Source organism: Natator depressus, chromosome 10 (assembly GCF_965152275.1).
Source record: "Natator depressus isolate rNatDep1 chromosome 10, rNatDep2.hap1, whole genome shotgun sequence".
Lineage (NCBI taxonomy): Eukaryota > Metazoa > Chordata > Testudines > Cheloniidae > Natator > Natator depressus.
In genome coordinates this window covers 15,631,232-15,649,108 of record NC_134243.1, presented here as the reverse complement: position 1 = coordinate 15,649,108, position 17,877 = coordinate 15,631,232, and the positions used below count along the sequence as shown (strand labels likewise).

Sequence of the window (17,877 nt, the reverse complement as noted above, 5' to 3'; positions counted from 1 at the left end):
AAAAACATCAGAATTTTGCAAGACTGAAGTGAGCTAGAACCCACCCTGATTTTACGCTCACGCTGAAGAAGCGGAAAACACTAAACCGGGGTTTTTATTAAAGAAAGCAACATTTTGTGCTTTGGAAACAGGGGGCCAAGAAGGACCTAACCCTTCATTCAGAATAAGGTCACACACTGGCCAAATGCAAAAAGTCTCCCACTGATGCACTTAATATATAGGGCCATTGTGATACGCAAGTCACTGGACAGACCATTGTTTTGCTCCTGTATGACAAATCTTATTGCTTGGGGAAAAGGAATTGGAGAAATACTAAAATACTTTCTGTACAACATGCTAAGAACAGCAAGAAGGAAATAGGTATGCAGTAGATCTAAAGCAGGTTCTTCACATCACAGGCCAAAAATCTACATGGATTTATCCTCTGTGCAACCCCACTGAAGCCTATGGGATTATCTGGGTGTAGAAATTAGTCTCAGGAATTCATTTACACTCCTACCTAAACAAACCATTCAGTTTTTATTCTGTGCACCAAGAGCCTAGCTTTCCTTCTGAAGGGAAGAAACAGTATAGCGTATGACAGATGATAAGAACTACCTTCCATAGTGTTGTAGATTTCCTGGCATTTCTGCACGTATTGGGGAATCTCTTCCTGCTAACTGAAAACAAACAGGAAACAAACAGTTTGGGACATTTCTTTCCATTTCTCTTTGTTCTGCAGTAGCTAAAGAAACTGTCCACAATTGACAGACTGCAGACTATACCTCTCTTGCTAGGAAATACACCATTAATGCATAATGGGTGGGGCAAGAATAAATGACAACAATATTTAGAAAATTGGGCATTTTGGTTTTACATTTATTAATCTGAAAAAAGTTCCATGAGTTAAGTTTTAACTTTGATATATAGCTCTTTTAATGTAATTTTATGGCTCCTGTCATCATGGTATCTGAGCAAACTCTAATGAACTTATCCTCACACCACCATTGTCAGGTTGATAAGCATTTTCATTGTGCAGGTGGGAAACTGAGGCAGAAGAAGATTAAGTGAGTTGTTCATGGTCACACAAGAAGTCTGTGGAACAGCCAGAAACTGAACCCACACTTCCTAGGTCCTAGTCTAGTGCCATAACTACAAGACCATCCTTGCTTCCTCATTAATATCTTAACATTTCTTATATTAACCGCAGCACAGGCTACATCTCACACTGGTAAAGCTGTGCACGGTTGAACTGCATTTTATCTAGGTAATACATTGGTCACTAGTCAACCATCCTAACTAAAGCTCTTAAAGGAAACCCTCAAATGATATCAAAACTGCAATTTTAATACAGATGTGGTTTTAATATAGCTGTAGTTCAACATCCACATAATGTTTATCCATCTCTAATTTTCAGTTGTTGAATATTCTACATTATTTTCCTATTTGTTGTTTATAGTCAAGTCTACATATTTGCAACATTTTTGTTGCCCGCAGCGGAGTTGGCTCCCTTTTGGGGTACCTGCTGCACAATTTGAATCCTTACTGCTTTCTAACATTCAGGTTTTCTACTGCTAAGGGAATACTGTTCCTTTTCCACTTGTGAACACCAACAGTGACATCCAAGGCCCAGTTAAGCAGCCTTTCTGAAACTCCCTTGGGAAAGTACTGGGCTATCCCAGCTCCCGCTTTCTTAATATGATGCCAGTAGTGCAGACTCACAAGGAACCTAAATAAAGCAGAATCTGTAGTTTTCTGAAACATTCACTTCTGTAATTTCTAAAACCTTACAAGAGCTCATTTAATTCAGTTATGGGAGGAAAGATGGTCTTGTGGTGAAGGTACAAGAACTGGAGTCTGGAGACCTGTATGCTAGCATGGCCCTGCCACAGGCTTTGGGCAAGGTTCTACTAAAGTCAATTAATATTTGTGTAGTGTATTGAGCCTAGGAGGCTATATATTTTTCATGTTATACAAAATGTAAAGTATTATTTAAATTATACTCTCTTCACTATACCCTGTCGATGTACCCATATAATTACATATTACTTTTTTGTATATAACCATTACGCCTATTAAAATCTCAGAGGTGGCTGAAAACAATAGCATCAGATTAATCTGTAGCAGCATTAACTCTAAGTGCATGCTATTTGCTAATAACTCCACATGAAAATTATGCTCAATGACATGCTGTTCTCACATGTAATTGCAGTATACAAAAAAAGATCAGTAGAAATGCAAATTATTTAAGTCCCATTAGCCATTGTTAATAAGGATTTACTTTGTTTATATTAGAGTGAATTTAGTTCTCATAAAAAGGAGAGAGATAATTATGAAGCATGCAGGTCGGTGTTGTGCAATCCTTGCACAGCAGTACCTTGCACAGCTCATGGGCCATCAGCAGGTCGCACATAAGTGTGGTGGTTTTACCATGTGTATGAACAGATGTTCAAGACCATCGAATTCATTTGACAAAACTGGGCACCTTTTCGCCCCCCTTCTCGGGGAGAGAAATGAACAACTCATTCACAGTTAGCTGAAGTCCAAGCAAAATAAGAAATCTTTGCAGATTTGTTTTGTGCATCCCACTGAAACTTAAATATCATGCAAAGTATGAAGACTACACATAGTATATTTAAAGTTACTGCATGAAAATCTGTTTAAGATAAACGACATACTGTACTAACTGATCATTTATAAATGATTTGGGACTGTTCTTCCTTTCACTGGATGCAGTGGGAGTATAACTTGGCCCATAAAGAAAACACATTTTAAACGCAAAGAGGCAGAGTTAAGGCTGACCTTTCAAATGTATTTGAAAATTTTAATACATTATTCATCCTCTAATTAATCAAAATCAAGTGAATGGATTTCACTAAAATGTTAAAACGAGTCATCTTAATGGTGATGCCAAGGATGGAAAACTCTATCCCCAAAGATGAATGTTTTGGAAAATTACAAGTGTGTGGAAACAAGGGGATTACAGAATGGACATGGTTTTGCAAAACTGGAGACACAGCAATTACTAGCAGCAACTCGTACTGTAACAGTACAAAAGGAGTATTTTCTGCTCTCTCTATACAGAAAATTCAAATCTGATTAGTTTAATGTTTTTTTAATTCAGGTGGTAGTTGTAAAAACATGACGAATGATTTACAAATGAAAATCAAGAAGATTGATTTCCACTTGGCAGACAACGTGAGCTGCTGTTCAGAAACTGTTCTGCTGTAAGGAATCTACAGACTTGCATTGTCTGTTTGGATATTTTCTCAATGCATATAATACCTAGGCACATATACAATTTTATAACATAGATAATTTTTGTTGCATAGAAATATTGAACGTCAGCAAACCTGGACAAAGGGGAGAAGCAAGTCCAAGATCAAGGACACTTCACTGAAAACATCAGTACCTTCTTATCAAAAGCAGGGGACTGTTAGAACAAATGCATCTGTTAATTGTAACTGAGATGACATCATATGAGAAGAAAGGCAGTTTGAGGGAGCCAGGTCTCAAACGAATAGTTAGAGTTTCATAGTAGCCAACTGGAAACTATTGTATACTACAGAGCATGAGCAATTCCCTGTAGGATACTACCTATTAAGCAGGGAGCCAAACTCTGCATTAGCTGAAGTTTCTAAACAGTCTTCAGACACAGCCATGCTGGAGGTGACAAAGGCTTGGATCACTGGCAACTGTCATGTGCCGCTCTCTAGTTTGCTCGTTAACAATGCCTCTGTTCAGACCTATCCTAAAAAAGTAAAAGCTGATTTGTTTACTGTATTTTTGCTATTAACCAATTATCACGACTAGATTGAGAACTGAACTTGATTTAATTTAGTGCCTTTTATACTCCATCTATACTAAAGCACTTTACTAGAAAGCAATTAAATACTTGGGAGTGCATCAACGGGATAGGCAAATATACCATATATCTATATACACACACACTCCATCACAGCTCACACTCTTGGCATGAACTTTACTGAGAAAGGGAATGTGAGCAAGGATCACAATCTTATCACAGCACTTTGAATTTCCATAGCACCATCCATTGTAAGAGCTAGTACACTATGCAAATATTAATAGATTAAGCTTTCCAACAACTATACAGTAAATATCACCTTCTTTATCTGATGGACAGGAACACCAAGACACAGAGGTGGTATGAGTTACTCAATGTCACACAGGAAGCGAACTCAGATTTTCTGAGCCCAAGCTCTGCACTTTAACTTTTTTTTTTTTTTTTAAAAAGGGGGGGGTTGTGAGCTCTTTAACATTCACCTGGCCAGTCACCAAAAATGGCAAAATTAAGGCCTCATATAAAAGAAGTTTATATGAATACAGTACTGCATTATATTAGTTCACTGTATGGTTAGCATTTGATATGATCCCAAGCTTTGGTATAGGATTAGAATCCACGATGTTCTGGCTTGGAAGCTAGAGTGTTACCAACTGAACTGTACTGACAATTCTATGACAATATTTATTCAGATTTAAATAGACATACCTAAAGAACTACCTATCCTGGACTCGAAGTACACTTACCATCCGCTAAATATATATTACAAAACCATTAGAGAACCTGAGCAGCAGCAGACCTCCACTGGCTACATGCAACCACTAGGCAGAGTCATTACAAAACAAATCAATATATCACATCATCTTCAAATTACAAAAAAAAGCACTCCCAAAAAATACCTGCTCAAAAAGTAAGACTTTGTAGTGTGCCCTAAAGGCCAATCAATTTGGGCTTTTTTTGGACTGGAATGTATGCATAAAAAATTAATTCCTAAATTGGAGAAACCACTTTCAGAAACTTCCCCTCTTCTATATCAAAGGAGCTCCAGCTCAAGTACTTATTGCTATAGTGTATACGGTACAAGAAATCTGTGCAAAGTATATGTGCTGTTAAAAAAACCACACATCCATACCTCTGGCTCTATGTGCCTTGGAAAGAGGGATGTTGTGAGATATTTGTATAAAATTCTCATGTCATCTTGTTCTAATCCACTCCTGGAATGAGAGAGGGGGGAAAAAAAAAAGTTAAAATGTAGATCGCAAAGCAGGAAAAACAATTTCTCTAATGGCCTTCCTTCATGGCCAACACCTTTCTAACCAAGAGCTGGACAGGCCACAATTTAGAGCTTTCTGGGAGAATTAACTCAGTTCTCTTACATGACAATACACCAATTTCTTTTGTACAGACAGTCCCAGTATATGTTTAATTTTTAATAGAATGCTCATTCCCCTACAATACTAATAACATAGCCAAGTTAACAAAGAGATAAAATCATGAGCTATAAAAAGGCTTTTCCTAATTTATGAATCCATATTTGATTTCACAAGCAAATTATGTGCAGTAAATACTGGAATCTAGACAAATGTAGGAAGACTATGATTTTTTAAAATAATAGTTTATAAATTATTTCTCACCTAAACATTGTGCACATTCTCTCCTCACTTCTTAAGAGCCTTTGAATAGGAAAACCTTGCCTAGCTACTCTTAAGTGATATAGTATGCTAAAAGCAGGTATGCCATGTCAATAAACACCCTAAAATCAAACACAGCCGAAGAGGAGTTGTCCGTTTTAAATTACATTGATGCAGCAAACTCCATAAACTTCTTTGTTTCCGTTAAAAATGCAATCTGTTGTAATATTTTCTGCAAACGAAGTCAGGATGGATCAAAAGTAGTTCTGATTAGCTGAAAATGTACTGCTGTTCAATATTACTTTTTGGTTGTATATAACTTGCTTGTAAAATCAAATATGGATTCGTAAATTGTCTTTAGTTTTAAAAAGTATTTTTAAAAGCTGCTAATTGTGTTAACAATGTGAATAATTACTAAGAACCCTAATGATTAATAAGATTCAATACAAAATAATTCAGACGTTATGGTAATTCTGGTAGTATCTTGTTCAGACTAGGTCCTTTTTCCCATTATATGTTTCACTTTTGATATGGAACTTATCAGTTTCAAATCTTCAGCAATTATTAACTTAGTATATTGGTTCACACTATTAGAAATAAACCATCCATTAGAAATTGATAGTCAGCTCTGTTTTTTGTAACAAACACACACATCACATTAAGAGCATGTGGCCAAATTTTGCTCTGATTTACAACTCCACAGAAGTCAGAAGGGATCTACAAATTGTGAGTCAGCTCAGAATATGGCCCCACGCAGTTTAACATAATGAGTGTATTTATGTTGAATGCTAATGTCAGATTATCACATTTATGAGGTTTATGAATTACTTCTCAAAACTTTCCTTCCCTTCATTTAAAACTCCTATTATTCATCGCGTTTTCCCTTGGCCATGTTATTAGGGTTGCTCGGCATCTGGTTTTCGACCAGAACGCCTGGTTGAAAAAGGACCCTGGCAGTTCTGGTCAGCACAGCTGACCGGTATGCTAAAAGTCCAGTTGCTGCACCATCTGGCTCTGCGCAGCTCCCGAAAGCGGCTGGCATGTCCCTCTGGCTCCTAGGCGCAGGGATGGCCAGGGAAACTCCACGTGCTGTCCCTGCCTGCAGCGCAGGCGCCTCCCTGAGCACCAGCTCTGCAGCTCCCATTGGCCAGGAACTGCGGGCAACGGGAGCTGCAGGGACGGCACCTGCGGATGGGGGCAGTGCACAAAGCCCCCTGGTCCTGGCCGCTCCTGTGCCTAGGAGCCAGAGGGATATGCCGGCTGCTTCCGGAAACTGCTTGAGGGAAGCACCATCCAGAGCCTGCACCCCACACCCTCTCCTGCACCCCAACCCCCTGCCCTGAGCCCCCTCCCACACTTTGAACACCTCGCCTCCACCCTGGAGCCCCCTCTGGTACCCCAAACCCCAGAGCCTGCAACCCCAGCCGGAGCCCTCACCCCCCCCACACACACTCCAACCCCTGCTCCAGCCCGAGCCCCCTCCCACACCCTGAACTCTTCATTTCTGCCCCACCCCAGAGCCCGCACCCTCAGCCCAGAGAAGGTACCCCCTTCTACACCCCAACCCCCTGCCCCAGTCCGGCGTCCCCTGCCACACTCTGAACCCCTCGGCCCCACCTCCCATCCTGGAGCCCCTTCTGCATCCCTCATCCTCCACCCCAGCCCAACCCCAGAGCCTGCATCCCCCAGCCCCTCCAGCACCCCAACCCCTTGCCCCAGCCTGGGGAAAATGAGTGAGTGAGGGTGGGGGAGAGCAAGCAACTGAGGGAAAGGAATGGAGTGAGCAGGGACGGGGCCCCAGAGAAAGGGCAGGGCAGGGGCCCCAGGATAGGGGCAGGGCAAGGGTGTTCAGTTTTCTGCAATCAGAAAGTTGGCAACCCTACATGTTGTGTGCTTAAGGTTTCTGCATTAGTGAACTATGCAACATCTGTTTCAACTGCAATCAACATCCTCACTGCAGACGCTGACTGTAAGGTAACAGACCAAAAATTCTCTGGTGTTGACTACCATCACCTCCCATTGATTCAGCCACTCAGGCCCCAGGATTTAAGCCCATCATTACTGATTGAAATCATTATGGCTTAGATGAAATGACTATAAGGTACTGTTAAAAGGGATGACACATTGTTTATACATTGTATGTGGATGCAAATTTTAACTGGTCATTCCAATCTATGAGAAAGATCCTCCTTTTTCAGGAAAGATTGCATGGGCCTTAAATATTTAAGAAAAAAAGGGAAACCATTTAAAATATTAATTCCACGTCTCTTCACTTATCAACTGTAATCTCCAGCATCCGTAAAGCAACTCAGCTTCTCTTTCTTGTTGACACTCAAATTGTACACTCTGACATTCTTGACAAGTGAATAAATGCAAATATTTAACCATCACTGATTATTTTTTTAAGACTTCTGTAATTTTCTTGGAGAAAAAAGAAAGTATGCCTACAAAACATTGCTTGACAAGAAAAACTTGTTTGTCCTCTCCAAATACGTTCACACTGTTTGAGTTATTGCCACAGTTATTATTCTCCAGATCACATTGTAAGTGAAAGACCTTTCCATGGGTGGCCAGCTCTTCCAATTTCAATGTGCATGTTTCTCAAAATGGAAACTATCCACAACTATTAGGAAAGGTTCTATACTCAACTGTTCTATATTCATAGATTCTAAGACCAGAAGGGATCATTGTGATCATTTAGCACAATAGCACAGGACACATAACTTCCCCAGAATAATTCCTAGAGCTGTTCTTTTAGAAAAACATCCAATCTTGATTTAAAAATTGTCAGTGATAGAGAATCCACCATGAACCTTTGTAAACTGTTCCAACAATTAATTACTCTCACCATTAAAAATGTATGTCTTATTTCCAATCTGAATTTGTTTAGCTTCAATTTCCAGAGACTGGATTGTGTTATACCTTTGTCGGCTAGACTGAAGAGCCCATTATTAAATATTTGCTCCATATGTAGATACTGATAAACTAATCAAGTCACCTGTTACCTTCTCTTTGCTAAGCTAAATAGGCTGAGCTCCTTGAGTCTATCACTATAAGGCATGTTTTTTAATTCTTTAATCATTCTCATGGTTCTTCTCTGAACCCTCTCCATCAGTATCCTTCTTGAATTGTGTACCTCAGAACTGGACACAGTATTCCAGCAGCAGACACACTAGCGTCAAATACAGAGGTAAAATAACCTCTCTACACCTACTCAAGATTCCCCTGTTTATGCATCCCAGCTTCCATTAGCTCTTTTGGCCACAACATCACACTGGGAGCTCGTATTCAGCTGATCACCTTGCACAACCCTCAAATCTTTTTCAGAGTCACTACTTCCTGGGATAGAGTTCTTCATCGTGCAAGTATGATGTGCATTCTTTGTTCCCAGATGTATACATTTACTTTTAGCTGTATTAAAATGCATATTGTTTGCTTGCACCCAGTTTAGCAAGCAATCTAGATTGCTCTCAGTCAGTGACCTGTCCTCTTCATTATTTATCACTCCCACGTACGTGGAGAATCTAGTTTCATTTATCACTAGCAACCTTAGTTCTATCTTTTCCCACAACATGAAAGGTCTGCCCTACAGAAGCTCCTTGGAGGCAGAGACAGTCTTTTTGGTGTGTGTCTGTACAGAATCCAGCACAATGGAGTCCTGAGCCATGATGAGGACTCCTCGGAACTCTATGAAAATACTACTAATAAATACAGCACTGTCATTTATTTTAAGATGCATATTATGTCCCCCTCCCACCCATTATTCTGATACCTACCAGATGAGCTGATCATTGTAGAGAAAGGCAGTATATTTGACTATGTTTAGGCTTTCCTCCATCCTATTAATAAATGATTGGATTTTCAAATAAGTCATTTTATCCAATGGAAAGAAGCTGATTCCACAAAAAACATCCAGCAGGTCACATGACTGTAAATGCAGTGTTTGCAAGTACTGAAAGAACAAATATAAAGGAAAGGAGGGTAGTTAATGGTTTTCTGAATATTTAAAAGGTATAATAAAGCCTTTAAAATTAACATTTCAACTTAACCTTTTCTGTGTTAATTTTTGGGCGCTTTTGCTCTGTACCAAAACCTGAAGTGATAGCCTATATATCATACTGCACATTGACACAATTATTTACGATGTTAGTTCACAAATCCATTTTGGGGGCATGGAGAAAATAGAGCCTAGCTAAATCTCATTTATACACATTCAGTGTGATCAATGATAACTAGAATCATGAGCGAGGAGCAAAGATGTGCATAATGTCTTGCAGACAAATAAAAAGACAGGCTCCCTGCCCCAAAAAGCCAACAATCTAAGGCCCCAATCCTGTAAGTTGTTGTATGTAGTTCTCCCCGTACCAATGTGTGGTCCCCAATTACTTCAATGGGGTTCTGTGCAGGTGCAGGGGACCACCTGCTTGGAACAACTTGTGCAAACTGAAATCTAAGTGCCTGACCTTGAAAAGCATCAAGCAACATTTTTCCTCTTTTTGCTTAAAAATAATCCTAAAGGACCTGAAACCCTAATGTGCTGTCCACTGCAACTCCTCTACTGTATAAACATAAGAGAAACCTGCTGGAGTAAGACATATAGAAGGCTCAGAACAAAATTTATTTTTGTTTTTGTTTTGTACGTGTTTTTGAAAATGTGGAAAAATATTGGAAGAGCTTGGTGTTGAGTGAATCTCCACTTCTTTCTTCTAGTTGTGTTGTGTGCAGGTCATACATTAGAATAATGGATTATGATATAAACCATGCAGAAATACTGGCATGCCAAGACTTGACAAGAAGTGGTTGGTTACTTTTTAAGCACTATATGCATCTTTGTTTCAGCATTTCTATTATCCATATTATTAAAAAGACAAAGTAGGGAGTAATGGTGCTGATCTAAGATCACATGAAGAAGCCAAATTAAGATTGTTCAGGGTACTTCAGAAAAGCCAGAGAACAGTGATACAAAGGTAGCATGGAACCAGAGAGCATCCAACAGTATGACCAACTGCACTACAAAACAATCCACCAACATATTCCACATTAGCAGGTGAATGGATCTGATGACAATTATGTATCTGTGATGAACTATCCCACAATGCACTTAAGCATGTTATACATTGAAGTTGTTTTATTCATTTGAAGTTCTGTGGTATAAAAACAAATATGTAAATGCATACAAAATGTCATACTTACAGAAGTGCTTGGGATATGGCACATTACATTTATCACAAGAGAAAACACACAGACTGTTCTAGTCGGCACAAAAAATTGGGTACACAGCTGAAAGTTACACAGCAGTGCTCCATTTACTCACAAGGAACAAAAGATTCTATGATCCTAGAAGTTATTTCACTACCCTACCATTTCTTCTTGTTATTGATATTCAGAAGTATTATTTGGGGAAACCTGCAGCATACACATGATGTTCTACATCATATCTAATGCTGTATTATATGAAATCCAAAAAGCTACACTATAAACATTAAAGTTGAAAAATCAAATACACAAAGGTAGGGGATGCAAGAGTTATAGTTGTACATAGCCCCCCTCTCTTCCATCCATGTGTTAAGATAGCCCTGCCCAGCATCAGGTAAGAAGTGTGTGGCAGAGCCAAACTGAAAACTGCTCTCCTTAGTCCTGGTCCAGTGCCTTAAACTGAAGGGAACATTCTGTCTCTTCTCTCCCACATTTTTTGAAAGTAATCTGAAAACAAAAATCCCATCAGTGAAATTCCATCACTGCATGTATTATCAGCAAGGTTGGAGCTAGAGGACTAACTGGTAACAGTAGTATGGTGTTCTTTTCCACATGGGGATTTGAGACACACTTTGCCATTGTCCGACAAAACTAAGTGGATGTGATTTGCCAAAGGCTTTGTAATTATGTCATGCAAATAACTCTATTAAAGAAAAAGTTTAATCATACTTGATTATAATTAAGGTTTTAACGGTTTTCTAAACATGGATATTAAGATGATTTTATCTGTAACAGATGATCATCCTATTCTAGCCCTTCAAGCTATCACTCTGTTTATTCAAATCCCTTCTAAAGAGTCTTCCATGATGCGAGACAATAATAATATTAAACAAAACATTTTTCAAACATTCTTAGTCATTCACTCTAGTCTTCCCATTGCTGAGAGAGAGAGAGAGAGAGACAGACAGACAGACAGACAGACAGACAGACACACACACAGAGTAGAAGCTCTTCCGTGCAGGCACTTGTGCATTTTGTTTCCTCTTTGGTATCAAACACATTGTCTGTACTCTAATAATAAACAGTAAGAACTTACCCGATGGAAGAATTTCTCTAATCTCTCTTTTAGAACCCTTACACCTCCATCTTCTATGGCTTTAAGGAATGTGCCATTAAAAAGCTAATAGGTTAAAAAAAAAAAAAAAAAAGCAATCTTAGTTGGGCAATTGTGTAAATACAGCACAACAGTTACTCATAACTTGATTAAAATCAGAAAAATAAGAACTAAACTGCTACCCACATAATTCCTGTTTCCCCAATTCCATACAAACTAACTAACCTAGACGACGTGTAGCCTCAGCAGATTTGGGATAACCTCCTGTCAATCAAGATCTGTAACTATGTGAAGGAATTAATTTAAGTTTTCACAGAAATTGGGAATGGTTTTACTACTCCTATTACAGTGAACTCAAGAACAGCACTGAGGACCACAAAAGCACTCTGTCATATCCTCCCCACTGCCACTACTACAACTCAGAAAGAAATGGACAGTATGGATCAGACTGACACCCCATAAGGAGTGAGTAATTTGTTTATGCTCAGATAGTAGGGTGCAGAGGGTGGTCTATCTCCCTCTCTCAAAGGATAATCTTGTTATAAATCTATTACCCTTACCTTGTACATGCTATAGCACTGCTGTAGGACTGAACTGTAAACCTTGTCCTGTAAAACAGCCAATAATAGGTCATCATTACAAGAATAGGCACAGTTCCAAATATTATGACTGTCCTACAAATGCCATGCACATTCTATATTCTGGCTTACATGTGGTAGTTAAAAGAAAGACTGGAACATCTCTTACACAAATCAAAAACAAAAGCTCCTAGCAGTTACTGGCTATGGCTGAAAAAAGTAACTATAAACAGTACTCCTATGAAGTATTTTCTCAGTATACACATGAATTATTTTCTACTTCTCTTTCCTTGTAAAATGTAAACCTAACAGTATTACTATTATTAAACCATAATATGTACTGAAAAAGGAATATGACTAAAGTAACAACCTATAACGGTGATAAGTGCTGGGCACTAGCTGGTCATTAGTGAAGAGTAGTTAGCTCAAAATCAGCTTTCCCCTCACTCTGCATAGGAGTTCAGGGCAGGTGAGGAGTTAAGAGTAGGGGAGGACTCCACATCTAGTCATCACTGGGCTGACATGTTGACCCAGACTAGGTTTTTAATTTGTTTTCTGGCAAGAGGAGTAAGACTGGTTTGTTTTATTGGAATGATTTCTTTAAGAACACAATGAGGAATAAAAACATGATGCACAAACTTTAAAGAACACAGGAAGCCTGAACAAACATTTTTTAAAATTATGCCATCTGGCCAATTACTCTGCCTGCTTACAGTTAAAGTGAAATGATGATATTACAATGCTGAAATGAAGCCTCCTGGCAGACATGATATGCTTGATTTTCCAACAAAGATGATCAATAAATAATCTTAGGATCGTAACAGAAGCTGCTATAGTTAAATGTAGTAATGAAGATTTCTTTGTAAACTCTTCAAATTAAATCAATGTTGGATCATTAATTGTATTGGCCTGTTCCTTGAAATTTCAATAGATCTCTCAATTTGTTATTTTTAATGACATTTCATTACATAATTTCACTGCTGTTCTTATTGTGTGGTTCTAAATTCCTTTTTGGATATTTTTTCCTATATCTTTGTCTCTTTCTTCCCTTTTAAAGTTTGTTGCAAAATGTTCTGTTCTACTTTATTTCCAGTTTGCAGTCATATTCTTAAATCAGTTTTACAACAGCCAAATGTTATAGATATAAGCTGACCTAAAAGACACTGCTAGCTATATTTTTTTTAAAATTTACAACTAAAATATTTAATTAGAAAAGTAAAGGGAAATTAGAAAGAAAGAATAACTAAACATTACCAGTAACTCTTCTTCTCGATACTCTATGACTGGTTTTCCATCTTTGTGGTATTTTTCTATTACGGGATTCCGTACTACCTAGAAAGTGGAACAAACTGGCATCAGACAATGCAGAATGTATTTAGCAATTTTTAACATTTTAGGAAGGTATATATCATGCATATAAATACCATGACCATCCAGAAATTTTCTTCAGGTTCATTAAAGAACTGTCTATTCTTCTGAGTATGCAAAGATTTTGCAGGTTTTGATGGACTGAAGGTCCTGGAAAAATAATATATTTGGAACAAAATTTTAGGAAACATACAATTTGTTATACTGTAATAAACTATGCAAACACTAATACTTTACTACCTTGTGAACTGTACTATAGCTTCACATAATCCAACACTTCTAATTTTTTCATTCTTTTCTACTTCATTTGGGTGATAGAAGAGAATCTTCTTTTCCTCCTACAATTTGAAATAAGAATAAAGATGACTAAATTTTAAATAGAATAGCAGAGATCCAAAATAAAATAATTTTTCAAAATAAACTGTAGCTTCCTTAAGTTTACTGAACAGAGTTTAAAAATTGTCTTATTACCAAACAGGCTTATATAATAATAAATAAAAGTCATACACTGCACATTAACAAGGCCTGCCATCAAAAAAGGTCTCAAAGTTCTTTACAAATGCAGTATGTTATACAAGTTACGCACAAGAATCACTTCATTTTCCTTTGGAATTTAGCTGAAGTGAAATGCAACTGTATAGTTGTACACAGGAACACCACATATTTAAGGCAGGAAGTCAAAAATAAGTTTGCTTCTCAATATGTATATTTAACTCACACTCACAATGAGAAGAAAATAGACCCCTTCAAACATTAAAGTTTGCCTTGTTTCTCAGAAGAAAGCTTTTTATTTTTCTCATTAGCTAGCAAAGAATTCAGGTGCACTACAAAAGTTAAGCACACTTATTTTAAATTGTTAGCCTCAGGATTCAGCAGAATTTATAAACAGAAAGCTAGTACTGTGATGTTAGCCATGCAATTTGCTGTTGTCTACAATTTTCGATTTTAGACATTTCAAATAAATTCTAGTAAACAAGTACATTCTAGAAACATTATTTTAGAGGTGGACACTATTAAATTTAATAAAGTTAAATGCTCCACTTTTTTTGTTGTAAATATTTGGAAAAGTACATTATAACAAATCATTGCATTGACAAAAATAACCGACTACTGCTAATATAGCAGCTTACACCCCACAGCACTTTATAACCAACGCACAAAATATACTAAGGTATTACTTCATTTACTGTTGAAGTGGAGACAAATCTGGAGATATGTGGCAGTTCTTTAACAGTGCACCACAATAGTTCATCAGATATAGTGATTGGGGCCATACAAGTACCTACATAGATTAAATCAGTATCCTAAATCTAACAAATGAAACTACAGGAAGATAGGTAGATAGACTACAACGTATCAGATGGCTGTTTTAAAGATAGTATGTCATCTGTATTGATCTGTGATAGCTTGGTAGATCAGTCTTCCATTACTATTGCCAGTTAACTTACTAGCTTCATCTAGCTGCTCAAATGCTCACTATGTATATTTACATCTTGATATCAATTTGACTCACTCAGAAGTAGTACATAAACACTGTTGTTAACAGATACCTTTTGTGAAATCAGAAAGGATTCATCATGTGCATACCTACTCTCAGGGATGTTGGTTAATGGGTTAATGTTTACAAAGCACTTTGTAAATAAAAGTGCTGTATAAACATTTAGCATTATTGTATGCACCTGGAACATCTAAGCAGATGGAAGACTTCTGAAGGATCTTTTAAAAACCCTAAAATTCTAAAGCCCTGATCCTGCAAGCTCAGGCGCTCAGAACAATTTCTGTGCCATGGATCCCAACTCACTTATCTGCATATGCATTTATGTGCATGCATTTATTTTGTGTTGGGAAATGTTGAGAGTTTTTTAACCTTGTTGCTGCAGGAATTTAATGGGTCAAGCAGCCTTGTTTCTAAATGCTAAAGTTTTAGCTATAGGGACCCCTCATCTTAAAATCATACTTTCCCCTGAATATTTTAATGTATTGTTAGAGTAAATACCTAAGATAACTAGCTGCATTTTCTCTATTTTTCAGTTTACTTTATGCTTTGAAAATACTTTGTGTCTAGTCAGTTTCAAGGCTGCACCTGCTTAGTCAGTTTCAGTTTCCCCTGTTTTTGTGTGGGACTTTTACAGGGCAACAAACCAGAGGAAAAATCATTTTAAAAACAGAAGTATATCATTGTAAAACCACAAATATTGGTAAGGTGATTCAAGGACAGTTGTAATACTGGAAACTTTTAGCTCATACTTTTAACCTGAAAGCGTCCCTTTATAGCTTGTGAGGCACTTAAGAACAGCCCTTCTCCATGGGTGCTCCATAAATAAGGATATTAATATTACAGGACATTTTGTTGTCCAGTGTCAAGGGATAAACAGAACGGCTGGAGCGGAAACCTGACAGCTGTATTGCACTAGCCTGTCTGACAGTGCAAGCGTGAGAGTCAGAATGTCTTTTGGTGGTGCAGCAGCGTCGCAAGGCAACATCACTGGTGTTTCACCGGGGTCCTAGAACTGCGGAAAGTGGGGCTGGGAATCACCACGTGAATGTTAGAAAGATGAGGGAACAATGGGTGAGGGAAACCCCCCCCCCCGCCGCCCCTCAGACAGACACACGGATGTGGCCCACTCCTCTCCCCTCAGACAGCCCCTCTCTACCCCATCCAGACACACAGACGTTCCCCTCCCCCCCCCCCCCCCGGCAGACAACGACCTCAAGTGAAGAGGAGCAGACACCCCCACACGCTCCCTTACAGCGATAGACCCCCCCCCCTTCCGATAGGCATCACCCCTCCCACGCCAGCCAGACCTGCGCGGACGCACACACCGAGCCCAGGCTGCCCCACGTACCTCTCCCTCCCTGGGCCCCAGCTTGGGGTTGTAGATGAAGAAGCTAAGCAGGGCCGGAGCGAGCTGCTTCTCCTGCCCGGCTCCCCCCGCCGCCGCCATACTGGGCCCGAAGCGAGAGAGTCTGGGGCTGGCAGCCGCCACACACCATCGGGGAGCAGCCGGGGGCCCTCAGCCGGCACCAACCCCAGCCCCACACGGCACTTCCGCCTTCCCCCTGCCCCGGAAGGGAACGGCGCCGACCCGGACCCGCTCTATCGGCGCCCGCGGGCGGCACAGCCGGGAGCCGCCAGCGCGACCCCCTCACAGCTCCGCCGCCCCCACCGCCGCCGAGCGGAGGGCACTTGCCGGAGGCCTCCCCGTTCCCGCTCCCTCCGCAACAGCCGGCGTCCCCTCGCCGCTCCCCGGGGCTCCTCAGTGGGGACCCCGCCCAGCCCCCGCGGAAACCGAGCATCTTCCCGGGCCCCTGCGAGGGCGGGATCCCCAGCGAGCTGAAAGCGGCTGCGCGGGCAGGCTCCCTTTCCAAGGGCAGCTCAGCAGAAGCCGGCGGGTCCCAGTGGCTCCTGTTGTCTCTTTCCTGGGCTGTGAGGCCCTGACGAAGGAAACGGAGAAAGCCCGAGCTGAACTATCTGCCTTCTCGGCCGCCCGGGAAGAGGCATATCGCTGTTGTGAAACACGGGCTGGGGGGGGGGCTCGGGCACGACAGGGCGGGGGGGCTAAGTACCGGGTTGGCGGGGGATGCTCACCGGGCGGTCTCGTTTGCCTCATGCAGTGGTGCTGGTCTTGAAAAGTGACATTGCCGGGAAGAGCGATTCCCCTTCTCTCTCTCTGTGTGTGGCTTTGGTAAGGGGTAAGGGTTGTTCAGGTGGGGGACGGGCCTGAGCAGCGCAGCTGGAGAGTGGCGTTTCGTGCTGTCGTGGGATGGTGAGGATCTCTGGGTGAGCATTTCTTCGTGGCGCTTTCAGGGATAGCAGGGATTTTGACATGTGCTTTGTGTGGACTAAAGAAGCTTAAAAATATCCAGAGCCGCACGGTCGGGTGGCTCTAGAGTCAACCCTGGTTAAGCTTTGATAAAGATAGAGGGTGAAGTCTTGGCCCCAATGAAGTCAGTGGGAGTTTTGCCGTTATTTAGCAGGACCAGGATTTCATGAACTTGAACATTTGAAAAAGGTCTTTGTGGTTTTATTTCTTCTCCTCCTCTTTTAATTATTTGTATTGTGGGAGTGGCCAAAGGCCCCTATTAAAACCACTGAGCTCCACTCTAGATGTACAGGTAGATACTGTCCCTGTCCCAAACAGCTTCCAGTCAGGAGCTTACAATATTGTCCTCACACATGAATGTGATTAGTAAGTTCCGAAAGTGCTG

At 40.2% G+C, this 17,877-nt stretch overlaps 1 protein-coding gene across 2 annotated transcripts in view; it reads right to left on the bottom strand.

Annotated features, from left to right (window-relative positions):
- CCZ1 (CCZ1 vacuolar protein trafficking and biogenesis associated) overlaps positions 1 to 17,395 on the bottom strand; it is a 32,440-nt gene extending 15,045 nt beyond the window's left edge. Inside the window, exons 1-9 of one of the 2 annotated variants that reach the window (XM_074964595.1) lie at positions 17,258 to 17,395; positions 13,909 to 14,006; positions 13,725 to 13,818; positions 13,555 to 13,632; positions 12,283 to 12,330; positions 11,705 to 11,788; positions 9,189 to 9,364; positions 4,914 to 4,995; positions 598 to 659 (exon numbers count right to left, since the gene is read on the bottom strand). In XM_074964595.1, coding sequence (XP_074820696.1) covers positions 598 to 659; positions 4,914 to 4,995; positions 9,189 to 9,364; positions 11,705 to 11,788; positions 12,283 to 12,330; positions 13,555 to 13,632; positions 13,725 to 13,733 — 539 coding nt within the window. In that variant the 5' untranslated portion in view covers positions 13,734 to 13,818; positions 13,909 to 14,006; positions 17,258 to 17,395. Of the gene's footprint in view, positions 1 to 597; positions 660 to 4,913; positions 4,996 to 9,188; positions 9,365 to 11,704; positions 11,789 to 12,282; positions 12,331 to 13,554; positions 13,633 to 13,724; positions 13,819 to 13,908; positions 14,007 to 16,514; positions 16,728 to 17,257 lie in introns of those variants that run through there. The other variant, XM_074964594.1, reaches the window with a different exon arrangement.
- Between the last annotated feature and the right edge of the window lie 482 nt (positions 17,396 to 17,877).